General features: G+C 54.0%; 5 protein-coding genes across 5 annotated transcripts; 2 read left to right on the top strand and 3 right to left on the bottom strand.

Annotated features, from left to right (window-relative positions):
- Window positions 1-3: 3 nt before the first annotated feature.
- Window positions 4-1,756, bottom strand: BJX67DRAFT_345099 (thiamine pyrophosphate-dependent dehydrogenase E1 component subunit alpha). The gene is made up of 5 exons (XM_071028331.1): window positions 1,603-1,756; window positions 1,350-1,537; window positions 1,225-1,286; window positions 946-1,155; window positions 4-875 (listed from the first exon to the last, which is right to left on the bottom strand). The coding sequence occupies exons 1-5, from the start codon at window positions 1,707-1,709 to the stop codon at window positions 108-110; spliced, it is 1,335 nt and encodes a 444-aa protein (XP_070889266.1). The 5' UTR covers window positions 1,710-1,756; the 3' UTR covers window positions 4-107.
- A 152-nt stretch (window positions 1,757-1,908) lies between these two features.
- BJX67DRAFT_279276 (T6SS phospholipase effector Tle1-like catalytic domain-containing protein) lies at window positions 1,909-3,801 on the bottom strand. The gene is made up of 3 exons (XM_071026624.1): window positions 3,367-3,801; window positions 2,381-3,310; window positions 1,909-2,330 (listed from the first exon to the last, which is right to left on the bottom strand). The coding sequence occupies exons 1-3, from the start codon at window positions 3,563-3,565 to the stop codon at window positions 2,077-2,079; spliced, it is 1,383 nt and encodes a 460-aa protein (XP_070889265.1). The 5' UTR covers window positions 3,566-3,801; the 3' UTR covers window positions 1,909-2,076.
- A 965-nt stretch (window positions 3,802-4,766) lies between these two features.
- BJX67DRAFT_279246 (major facilitator superfamily domain-containing protein) lies at window positions 4,767-7,278 on the top strand. Its single transcript, XM_071026623.1, has 5 exons — window positions 4,767-5,144; window positions 5,197-5,294; window positions 5,344-5,691; window positions 5,742-5,882; window positions 5,940-7,278. The coding sequence occupies exons 1-5, from the start codon at window positions 4,878-4,880 to the stop codon at window positions 6,784-6,786; spliced, it is 1,701 nt and encodes a 566-aa protein (XP_070889264.1). The 5' UTR covers window positions 4,767-4,877; the 3' UTR covers window positions 6,787-7,278.
- On the bottom strand, window positions 6,871-7,587 carry BJX67DRAFT_279309 (extracellular guanyl-specific ribonuclease RntA). The gene is made up of 2 exons (XM_071026625.1): window positions 7,391-7,587; window positions 6,871-7,329 (listed from the first exon to the last, which is right to left on the bottom strand). The coding sequence occupies exons 1-2, from the start codon at window positions 7,403-7,405 to the stop codon at window positions 6,955-6,957; spliced, it is 390 nt and encodes a 129-aa protein (XP_070889263.1). The 5' UTR covers window positions 7,406-7,587; the 3' UTR covers window positions 6,871-6,954.
- A 1,684-nt stretch (window positions 7,588-9,271) lies between these two features.
- On the top strand, window positions 9,272-10,978 carry BJX67DRAFT_345077 (ribosome-binding protein NMD3). The gene is made up of 2 exons (XM_071028330.1): window positions 9,272-9,392; window positions 9,450-10,978. The coding sequence occupies exons 1-2, from the start codon at window positions 9,331-9,333 to the stop codon at window positions 10,921-10,923; spliced, it is 1,536 nt and encodes a 511-aa protein (XP_070889262.1). The 5' UTR covers window positions 9,272-9,330; the 3' UTR covers window positions 10,924-10,978.
- Window positions 10,979-11,181: the final 203 nt, after the last annotated feature.

The raw sequence follows: 11,181 nt of genomic DNA, 5'->3' as shown, positions 1-11,181 counted from the left end.
GCTAATGTTCAAGTGATCATTATCATTAACGCCGTAAAATGTAGCTAGCCCGCCGAGGTACAGCTCAATGCGAGCGAGGCATAAATGTCTATACAGGTAGTAGGTATCTATAACCCCTTAATCCCCCCCTCAAACTGCCTCAAATCATACTCGTCCGGATACGTCTCCAGAATCCTCTTCAACTCCGCCATCTGCTCCCTCGCCTCCTCCGTAACCTCATCGTAAACCCCCTCAAATGCCTCCCGAATAGCCGGCTTCTTCGCCCTCTCCGCCTCCCCAAACTCCCGCAACACCTCCCTCCGAATCCCCTCCCGCGCCTCCCGCTCCAAGTCCTCGTTCCACAACCCCTCGTTCTCGAGATACTTGCGCAGCCGGATAATCGGGTTATCGCGCTTCTTCCAATCCTCGACCTCCACGCGCGCGCGGTACGCAAAGCTATCGTCGCTCGTGCTATGGTGCGAAACGCGATAGCTCATCGCCTCGATGAGGATCGGTTTCCCGCCGCCCTCGAGGGCGCGACCCCGCGCCGCACGCATGCTCTCGTACACGGCGAAGATGTCGTTCCCGTCGACGCGGATCGTCTCGATCCCGTACCCGATGCCCCGTGAGGCGATCCCGTCGCCGCGGTACTGCTCTAGGGTTGGGGTGGAGATTGCGTAGCCGTTGTTTCGGCAGATGAAGACGACGGGGCAGGAGCGGGTTGCGGCGATGTTGAGCCCCGCGTGGAAGTCACCTTCGCTGGCGGCGCCTTCGCCGAAGTAGCAGGCTACGATGCTGCGTGGTTTGTCGGGGTTTTGGAGGGCTTGGAGTTTGAGGGCGTAGGCGGCGCCCGAGGCGTGTGGGATTTGGGTTGCTAGGGTTGAGGAGATTGTGTGCTATACGTGTGTCTCTTTAGTATACATGGTTTTGCAATCAGGCTTGGGGCCTGGTGGGAAGGGGGCGTACGGTCCGTGGATAAGCGCAGCCATAGTGAACTGGCATATTCCGGCCGCGGCCGTTGTCGTTGTTATTTGCGAATAGCTGGCTCATGAAGTTCTTTAGAGTGAAGCCGCGTTGTTGGAAAACGCCTGTCTCGCGGTACTGGGCGAAGACGACGTCGTCGGGAGTTAGGGCTGCCGCGGAGCCAACGCTGATGCCTTCTTCTCCGGCTGAGACCTTTCCTCACACATAGCACATTAGCTCTCGGGAACCTTGGAGTATCGCAGGGGTAGACGAATTGTATACCATATAGAAACTCAACCGCCCCTGCCTCTGTGCCTCAAACATAATCACATCCATGATGCTCACTACATTACCACCCTTTAGTTCCCCCTCCCACCATTACGTAAAACAGGTTGCAGAAGCCTCACCCGTCAACATATTCTTGTACCAGGTCAAAACCTCCTCATTCGAAATCCCTATCTCCCCCCGGCTCCTATCGACCAGAAGGCCGTCGGAATCCATCACGCGGTAGGTCGGGATACTCGCTGACTCTTGCGGATTGATGAAGGTCATGTCCGTGGTGAATTTGCTGTTGACGGCGCCAGGGAATCGGACTCTAGAGATCCACCAGTCAGTCAATCAATCACGCTCATTTCGAGAATCAGGCGGAGGAGGACGCACCGGTCCGACCCCGGCCGCTGGGAGATGGATGTACTCCATCGCTTCGAGGCGGAGGGCGAGGCCGCGAGGCGCGGTATTCGACGTCGTAACGGGCGGAGAGAGTACATGATGAGTTTGTGCAACAGATAGAGAGAGACGAGGAAGGAGATTAGGGGGTGTTGTTTCATATCCAAGAATGTTCCCCAGGGTTTCGATCCCTTTGGAGGTGTGCGGAGAAGCGGTTGGCTTCGGATGGGAGCGGAGGGTGACGTCATGGGCCGCGGGTAGCCGAGCGGCTCTTCATTCGAATCATTATTATTTGCATTGGGAACTCGTCGCTGCTGAGCGTCTGGAATATTGAGAAAATGAATATTTCAAGTAACATGGCAAGTTGCTGGAGTCCAAGAAGCAGATTATACAATATTCGAGGTCCCGGATTAGCCCTTTCCCATGCAAACAATAATATAGACTGTACACATTATCCCAGCAGCCAACTCACGATGCCCCGTTAGATCTCTGAACATGCCGCTCTTCGTCACGAACGAGGCCCGGAGGGAGATTCGGGTTATCACCCCCCGGTTTCGGGATTGGGAAGTCTTTCAATATTCCCGACTCCAGCATCTCATACACACTAGGGTGGATCGTCGCCTCACAGGGAATGTCCCTTGCAGCCCCAAAATTCGGTGGGAGTCGCCGAGGAATCCACTTCCCGTTTTCCAGTTCCAGACGGCTCGCTACGGGGAGGATTTCTAGATGGCGTAAGAAGATACCTGAGGACGGGCTTCAAGGGGCAACGAACCTAAGATCCACCACAGCATAACAGAGATTGCGCCCCCGCCGTGTCCAAAACGAAGCTTATCGTGCGGCTTGTTCGTCTTCCGCTGCAAGTGGAATGCCTCCGTACCGGGCTCCTCGTCCCTGCACAAGGAGCGACTTTCATCACTGGCCACCTTCTCCACATTTGTTGTGATAAAGGCAAGCTTGCTTTCCGAGTTTGGCAGGTTCAGAACCTCCTGGATCATCCAGTTCAGCGGGATATCCGATAAAAGGTGCTTCTGGCCTTTGTGGAGAGGCCATCCCCCACCGACGTCGCCGTGGTTTCCAGCAAACCACACTTCTTTGAAGTCTACGGACTCGCGGTGTTTCGGTTCGAGATGGAACAGGGCCGGCTTGAACTTCAGCCGCCGTTCGTGGATCGAAACCGCATGGCGAATGTGTCGCGCCGACGGGCTAGCAATGTATCGATAGGACCTCCGGAAGAAGGGGATCTCGAATTGGCCAACACTATTGACACAGTCAAAGAGTCCGAGGAAGTGCACGCCAACATCGGGACGACAGAACGTCGTCTTGAACTTTTGCATGTATCGAGCAAGCTCGCGATCTTCTTCAGTTTGGGGGTCGTTTCCCCGCGAGTTCTGGTATCGACTGAATGCATCCCAGGCAAAGGGCACCATCTCTTCGTTTCCGCGCGAGAGCAGGCCGATGCTGTGAATCATTTCGGAGAGGAAGCGAGCCGTGTATGCGCCGCGCGAAAAGCCGAAGATGTAGATATGGTCACCGGTGGAGTAGTAGCGCATCACAAATTTGTAGCCCGCGATGACATGGTCAACGAAAGATACGCCAACCCCCTCGTCCAGGAGAGCCTTGAGACGCGCTTTAAATCTCGCCCAAACGCCGAACCCCCCAGAGCCGCGCGCGGATCGGACAAAGGTCAGGGTTCCAATCCCAGCTATGTTTGAAAGAGTGTTAGCTTTCGACCTCTCCACGATAGTCCGGTCGGCTCACGCTGATAGTAAGCATACTGTCCCGGAATATGCCTCTCGAGCATCTCATAGATCTTGACGATGTTCGTATCCTCCTCTGTTCCCTGATAATGGTTTCCAGTGCCATCGAAGCAGAGGACAAGCCGACGCGGCTGACCCGACGACGTCGAGGCACGCTCACGCTCATGGAATGGGTTCGACTGGAGGTTCTCAGGAGCCATGGTGGTTACACGGCGAAGCACCGACAGGCCAGGGTCATCCCTCCTTTCGCGGCATGGTCGGGAGAGGGCATGAGTTTAAAAAAGAGTCGCAGCGGTGATCCAGGAATCATCTTATGCGGGCTGAAATGCAATTGCTTTTTCTTCTCAGGCCTGATTTGTATGGCGATCGTCGGGCGCCTTGGCCAGCAGTTCCTTCGTGCGACGGTGACTGGAGGATGAGTGGACGCGAACACCTTGCCATGCAGCTGAGCCCGCGCCAAGGGGTTCGAGCGTCTCCATCGCAGGGCCGCCCAGACACTTGACCCTGAGCGCGGAGTTGATTTGCTGGTGACTTGACGAAACTGCAGACGCGTGGCATGTTGGAACTGTGGTGCTTCTTGCGAGCATGATCAAGTTCGTCAAGCTCTCAGATCTGCGCCTCCAACTCCGCTCTTCTGCTTTTTGCCTGAGCAATCATGTTTCTCCCAAGAAGTCAGATGGACTGAAGTCCTGCAGCTTGGCAATAGACGACCCACGGGAATGCCGACCCGTCCATCATCCTTACTTGATGCCGAAGATGGAGGTCCAACTGGAGTGGCCGTCTCTGGAGGCCTGAGTTCTCAATACCGACACGCAATCGATGGGATTCCCCGTGCTCACGCTGGCCATCCCCAGCTGAAGCATCCTGCACAAGCTGACAAGAGTGTGACTTAGGCACTTCCTCTGCATGGCAGAAAAGGAAAACGTGACGCGCTCGAAGTGGGCCGCAGGGCGAGTGGCTGCCTGAGGTACCCTGTCCATCTTCCTGCAGAAGTGCCCCTCGAGCCATCACGATTCGACCAGATCAGATGGAAGCCAAATTGTTCTCTTTAACAAATTGGAAGAACGGTACAGGCTCCCATCCGCAATTTCCCCCACGACGAGCCGCCTCATCCCAGCACCTCGACGAACACCGACGGCGACACCAGTCACACTCGACCCGCTGCGATAATGGTCATGTCGGTGAAGCATAGGAAAAACAATGGAATGAGCGACTCGAGGTTCTCGAGTGTATATCACCGATCTTACCATCAGTCGATCGAACCGCCATGGTGTGCTTGTGGTTCTCATCGCCCTCTTCCCTCAAATAAGCATCGCAAAGCAGTCGAACGACATCTGCGTTCAGTGACTGAGAGTTCTCGCCCAGTCTGGGCGGCTCCATTTCCGCATTCCGCAGTGCTTCCGACGCTCAACTGCCTTCCCGATATGTCAGCAGCCTCTGACGCATCCTTCGATAAATGCCCCTCCATCTTCCTTCATGCTCTCCAACACTCGAAGCCATTGAGAGCGCATCATGGCCTTCGTTCCCACTCTACACCACGAGCTTACCTCCCAGGCTCTGAAGCCTGAACCAACGGCATCAATCAATGGTTGGACGAGCCATCGCCAGTCGCTCGATATCAGCTCGGAAACCATAATCCAGAGCCATGACCAGACCCCACCAGCAGAGCCGGAACCAGAACCGGCCCAGCAGGTCTTTGAGCGAGCCCCGTTACCGGAAACGAATAGATCCCGCCAACTAGCCGTTACTATACTGATAGTCTTGTCCAACCTTGTTCAGGTGCGTTCACCCTCATATAACTATCCGGCAGAGTATATTAAGGGCTACGTAGATGATCGTAAACTTTGCCGGTGTCGCCGGTGGCCGGACATTCAGCGAGTCCATGCGTGTAAAGGCTTCATATGCAACTTGGATGGCTGCAAGTTACGGGTAAGCACACCGTTACAATATACAACCTCCGCAAGGCTAAAAGAAACAGCCTCACTCAAGGCACATTCGTCCTCATGAGCGGCCGTCTCGGCGATGTATACGGCCACCGGAAGATGCTCCTGGGAGGCGGTGCGTGGCTCTGCCTCTGCACGTTAATCAGCGCATTCTGCGACAACTTCTTCGCCTTCGTGGCGATGCGCGCACTCGCTGGCGTGGGAGGCGCTGCTATCATGCCCAATGCAGTGGCTATGATTGCCATCACGAATCCGCCTGGGCGTGTTAGGAATCTTAGTTTGGGGTTCTTTGCTGCTTCGGCGCCGTTGGGAGGGTACTTCTCTGCCCTGTTCCTTGGGGCTTTCCTAGAGAACACGCATTGGAAGTGGTTTTTCGTCTTCGTGTAAGCACAACCCGGAGCTTGTTACAGGTGGGCTATACTCACAGGTCCAGTGCGGGCCTTGGTGCTGCAATGTTCATTCCCCTCTGGCTCCTCAGCCGTGGTGAAGTGACGATAATCCACAAGGGCAAGATTGACTGGGTCGGCGCAGCCCTCGGAACAAGCGCTTTAATACTCTTCAACTTCGTCTGGAAGTAAGCGCTCACATAAACCTCATACCTTGACATGGAGATAACTAATAATAAAACCAGCCAAGCCCCAAGCGTCGGCTGGTCAACCCCCTACGAAATCGCCCTCCTAATCATATCCATAATCCTCTTCGCCGTCTTCGTAATCTGGGAACATAAAACCCCGCATCCGATAATGCCCCCGGAGATCTTCAAGGCCCCCTCCTTCGCCATTCTAGTCCTCGTCATCCTCCTCAACTACATGGCCGTCGGCACTGTCATCTGGTACCAGATCCTCTGGCTGCAAGAAGTCTGGCACTGGTCCACCCTCCACTTTGCAATCGGGTGGACGCCCTTCGTCATCTGCGGCACGGGCGCCGCGTGTCTAGCGGCCTGGTTAATCCCGCGCCTGGCGGCGCAGTGGATCCTTGCTCTGGGGACGGTAACGATCATGGTATCTGGGGCGCTGATGGCCACGATCCCGCGGGAGCAGAGCTACTGGGCGCAGGTCTTCCCTTCGATCGTGCTATTTGCGTTCTGTCCGGATCTCGTGTATACGGCTGGTCAGATCATTGCGTCAAATACGGTGCGGAGACACCAGCAGGGTGTGGCCGGGTCCATTATTGGGACGTTGAACCTGTACGGGAATAGTCTGGGCCTGGGGTTTGCGTCGACGGTTGAAGTACAGATTTCCCGCGGGTCTGGGGATATGATTACGGGTTACCGCGCGGCGTTGTACTTTGGGGTTGCGATTAGTGCTGTTGCGTTGATTCTGGACGTCGCGTTTGTAAGGAGGGTTAAGGATGAGAGGGAGGGTTGGGAGGAGGAGGATAGAGTTGAGAATGAGATTGAGCTGGTTCAGGCTGCGACGACCGGAGCACAGGTATCGCGGCTTGAAGCTGGGCAGGCTGTTGTACAGCGGGTCGAGTGACCGACTACTCAACTATCTACTCCGAGTCCGCGAGGGCGTCTCACGAAACTTCCGCGCGATGCAGACGAACCACACGCGCCACAAACGGAAATCACAGCTTCGAGCCATCTTATATTCGTTTTATCGCACACAGATATGTAGTACGTACATACCGCCAAGATACAGCATCTAGCAAGAAACAAAGTCGTTGCCGCTGGCGCCAGTGTGCGTAATGACACCAGCAAGGTCACCGTCCTCATTGAAAACAACACGGTCCGCCCCAGGCGAGCCACCGCTGTAGATGTCTCCAGAGCTCATGATGGGGAATTCATAGTAGGTAGGCGGCACGGGGAAGTCGAAGCCCTCGTAGTTGTTGTACACGTGAGGGTAGTCGTTGACGTCGTCGCCAGAGGACTCGAGGGAGTAGCCCTCCTCTAGGGCGGCAGAGACCGCGGAGGAGTCGTAGCAGACATCGCCGCAGGTGTAGGCGCAGGCCTGGCGGGACTCGACCTCGATGGGGGAGGCGAGGGTGAGGGAGGAGGTGAGGAGGAGGGCGACGAGAGTCTAGGGCGAATTAGTATGGGGTTGCTGGACTTCGAGAGGGATAGTTGGGTAGTGGAAGTACCTTGACTTGGAACATTGTGCCTGCTTGAATCTCTGAAACCTCTGAAGCTGTGTTTGTGGTGTTTCTTTTTCCTCTGCGCTGGGTCACTCTCCCCAACCGAGAGAAGCTGCTATTTATCTCTCCCCGCGCTCTGAAGACTGAACGGCCCCATCGGCCATCTCCTATCGTGAAACTCAGCGACACACCCCGAGGTTACATCGCATTGTGAGGAGCAGATGCTAAGGCAATCTGGGAGTACTGAGTTCTTGGCACGTTGTGACGCTGCACAAGGTCATAGGCTGTGGTTGTGCAGATCATCACTTGCTCTGGCGGGTATCTCCGCATGAGCGCCAGCCTTGAGACGCATCAGGGGATGAGACTATGCCGGCCAATAAGCAAGGATGATTCGTCCATGCAGATATCGAAAGTCATCCCAAGAGCGGGGTGCTTGTGCAGATCGCGGTTTCAACCAGATCGACGTCGCTGTTGATTCTAGAAGACGGGAGTCTTCCGGAGACGGCCCTGCAAGCACGTGTCTGGATACAGCCCTGGTCATAGGAACGCTTCAAGAACTTAAGGCCTGCAGTCGAGGGACAGCCTATCTTGGAGCGGAGTATTCATGCCGAACTGGCTCGGCTGCTTGCCGAGCCCAGCATCCCCTCCAGTCGCCGATCGCAAGAAGGCCTGGAGAGCACGATGACTATCCCGAATGGAGTCAATTCCCCGGAACCGGTTGAATCCGCACGGGTCGAATCGATGCTCAATCGTTGGATTTGATACAAATATGGATGCTCGGTTGCAGATCAATCGGTGAGTTCAGCGGCGGGCTTCATGCGTTCCAAGGCTTCAGTCTCCTGAAATAATTCGGCGCTCTATGTGACGTTGATACTGTATGTTCGCTACCAGCGCGCAAGGCTAGATTAGGGCAGAAAATATGGCAGGATATCCAACTCAGGGACAGGTTAGCGAGCGCTTCCATGTGAGATCCAGTGCCCCGCCGTGCAATTCGTTCCTTTCAGATGTTCTGACAGTTCTGACAGGTAGACAACGGTGCAGCATGACGGTTGATCACGCCTGAGAAGCGATACCACGATGGTCAGCGTGGCCAAGCCATTGCCAGGGAGGTAAATCCGCAACCTGTTCAGCTGATACTCTCCTCTCGCTCTTCCGATCCTGGTCCTAAATTCGATAGGGGAGCTCGTACTACCGACACATGCCCTGAATGCCTAGACAGGATGAGAGCACGGATCAGTGATCTATGAGTACGACGCCATGCTGGTGATTTGAACTGTAATCAGAGCATTGACATCGCGCATAGGCCAGCGCAAAGGTCAAGATGGTCAAGCTGTTCGAACCAACACGAGGTGAAGTATCGCAACATATGGGCAATTCTTCCCCAAATGCAAGGTTGGCAAGAGTGCCATCCTACCATTTGCCAGGCACAATTTCAGGTGAGACGACGCATGGCTGTCAATGGAATACATCAGAAGGAACTGGAAGACATATCCTGAGTCCCATAGGTCTCAACACCACCTCATCAATTTTAGGGTGGGCGTGGGGCGTCTGCTGGAGACATTTCGCGCGACAAGTACGGCCATGATGGATGCTGTCTTCCACACAGCAGGGCTTCCAGACACCAGAGATATAGTTCCTAACCCCTTCGTGCTCCTCTTCAATATTCAGTGCATAATAATGCACTCGGTATAATCCCGAAGCGCGAGGGAAAGTACGGAGGAGCTCCAGCTGTGTTCTGCCCAGGAGGGATGCCAGTGCCACATGTGGAAGGGACAATTTGATGCCTGAGGCGAACAGCACCACGATAAGCTACCACGTGATGCTTATCGGGCCCCACTTCGCTGATTAATCGTGGGATGGGGCGAACTTTTTCTCTCTGAAAAATATCGAGTTTCGAAGTCAATCGAGAATCAAGACCATAGCCCTGGGCGACAGCGTATTCGAAGATGGATATTGATACCCCCGTGCCTATAGCACCGCAGGATGAGGCTACCGGCGAGATCCCTACGTAAGAGTTCTTTCCTCCTTTCAGACAAAATATCTAAATGCTGACACCGCCTGGAAGTGTGCTTTGCTATAACTGCGGGGCACCCTTAGTTGGAACGACGATATGTAACGACTGCATGAGACTTCAGGTTGATATCTCCCAAGGCATCCAACGAGAAGCGGTTTTAAATTTCTGCCGAGACTGCGAACGTTGGCTCCTCCCGCCGTCATCCTGGAATGTAGCGGCTCTCGAGTCGCGCGAGTTGTTAGCGCTATGCTTGAAGAAACTAAAGGGACTGAACAAGATCCGCGTAATCGACGCAGGATTTATCTGGACTGAACCTCACTCGCGGAGGATAAAGGTCAAGCTCACAATCCAGGACTCGGTGTCCGACGGCGTTATCCTACAGCAGACTTTCGAGGTTGTCTATATTGTAATGTACCAGCAATGCCCGGAGTGCGCGAAGTCATATACCCCCAACACCTGGCGGGCTTCTGTCCAAGTCCGACAGCAGGTCCTCCACAAGCGGACATTCCTCTACCTTGAGCAGCTAATCCTCAAGCACAAGGCGCACCAGAACACCATTAACATCAAGGAGGCAAAGAACGGAATCGATTTCTTCTTCGCTCAGCGCAACCATGCGGAAGCTTTCATCGATTTCCTGCATTCTGCTGTACCGGTAGAAGTGAAAAAGTCGCAGCAAATCATTTCTGAGGATATTCATACATCGACGAAATCGTACAAATTCACATACTCTGCGACGATCGTGCCCGTCTGCAAAGACGATCTCGTCGCGCTCCCAATCAAGCTTGCAAAGCAGCTCGGCAACATTTCACCCCTCCTGTTGTGTACCAGGATCGGTACCTCGATCAGCTTCCTCGACCCAAACACCCTCCAAACTACCGAACTCAACTCACGCATATACTGGCGAGCGCCCTTTACGTCTCTGGCAGATGCCAAAGAGCTCGTGGAATTTATTGTACTTGACGTCGAGCCTACAGGACATTCTAAGGGGAAGTGGTTCCAATCTGAGGTTACCGTCGCTCGAGCCTCCGATTTTAGCGGCGACAAGCAATACTTCACAAGGACTCATCTCGGCAGCATAATCCACCCCGGCGACTCTGTGCTTGGGTACATGTTAACAGGGACCAACTTTAACAACTCCCAATTCGATGAAATCGAGTCGTCTAATTCCTACAGTTCGACGATTCCAGACGTCGTCCTCGTCAAGAAGTACTACCCAAGAAAGACGAAGCGCGCCAAGCGAAACTGGAAGCTCAAGCGTATGGCCACAGAACACGATCCGTACCTACTACCCAACGATAGGGACCGTGTGGAAACCGACTTTGAGATGTTCTTGCGCGATGTAGAAGAGGATCAGGAACTCCGACAAACACTGGCGCTATACAAGAATAAGAAGAAGGATGACGCCATGAGCGTTGCAGATACGGATATGATGAACGATGATGATGATGAAATACCCAAAATCAGCATGGACGAGTTACTGGACGACTTCGACGAGCTTGATATTGACGACAAGATGGATGGTTGAGTTAGCTAAAGACATAAATCAAGGAACAAGTGGCAAAATTCAAGCCACCCGCAAAGATCTTCATTAGAGACGTAGTACTCTCAAATAACTCACTACCGTAGCTTTTCTGACGAGTGGTACAAGATACACCACCTACAACTATTGCTAAGTCACTAATATATGTGTAAGGGAACCCGAAATATCAGGGGGCCTCCAGTTGTTCGAGACGCATTGTGGATTTTAAATTCCAGCCAACAGCTCATCATTCAGCACCCTCTC

This window comes from Aspergillus lucknowensis (genome assembly GCF_044049455.1).
Source record: "Aspergillus lucknowensis strain CBS 449.75 chromosome Unknown BJX67scaffold_6, whole genome shotgun sequence".
NCBI lineage: Eukaryota > Fungi > Ascomycota > Eurotiomycetes > Eurotiales > Aspergillaceae > Aspergillus > Aspergillus lucknowensis.
This window is presented reverse-complemented; position numbering and strand designations above follow the sequence as displayed.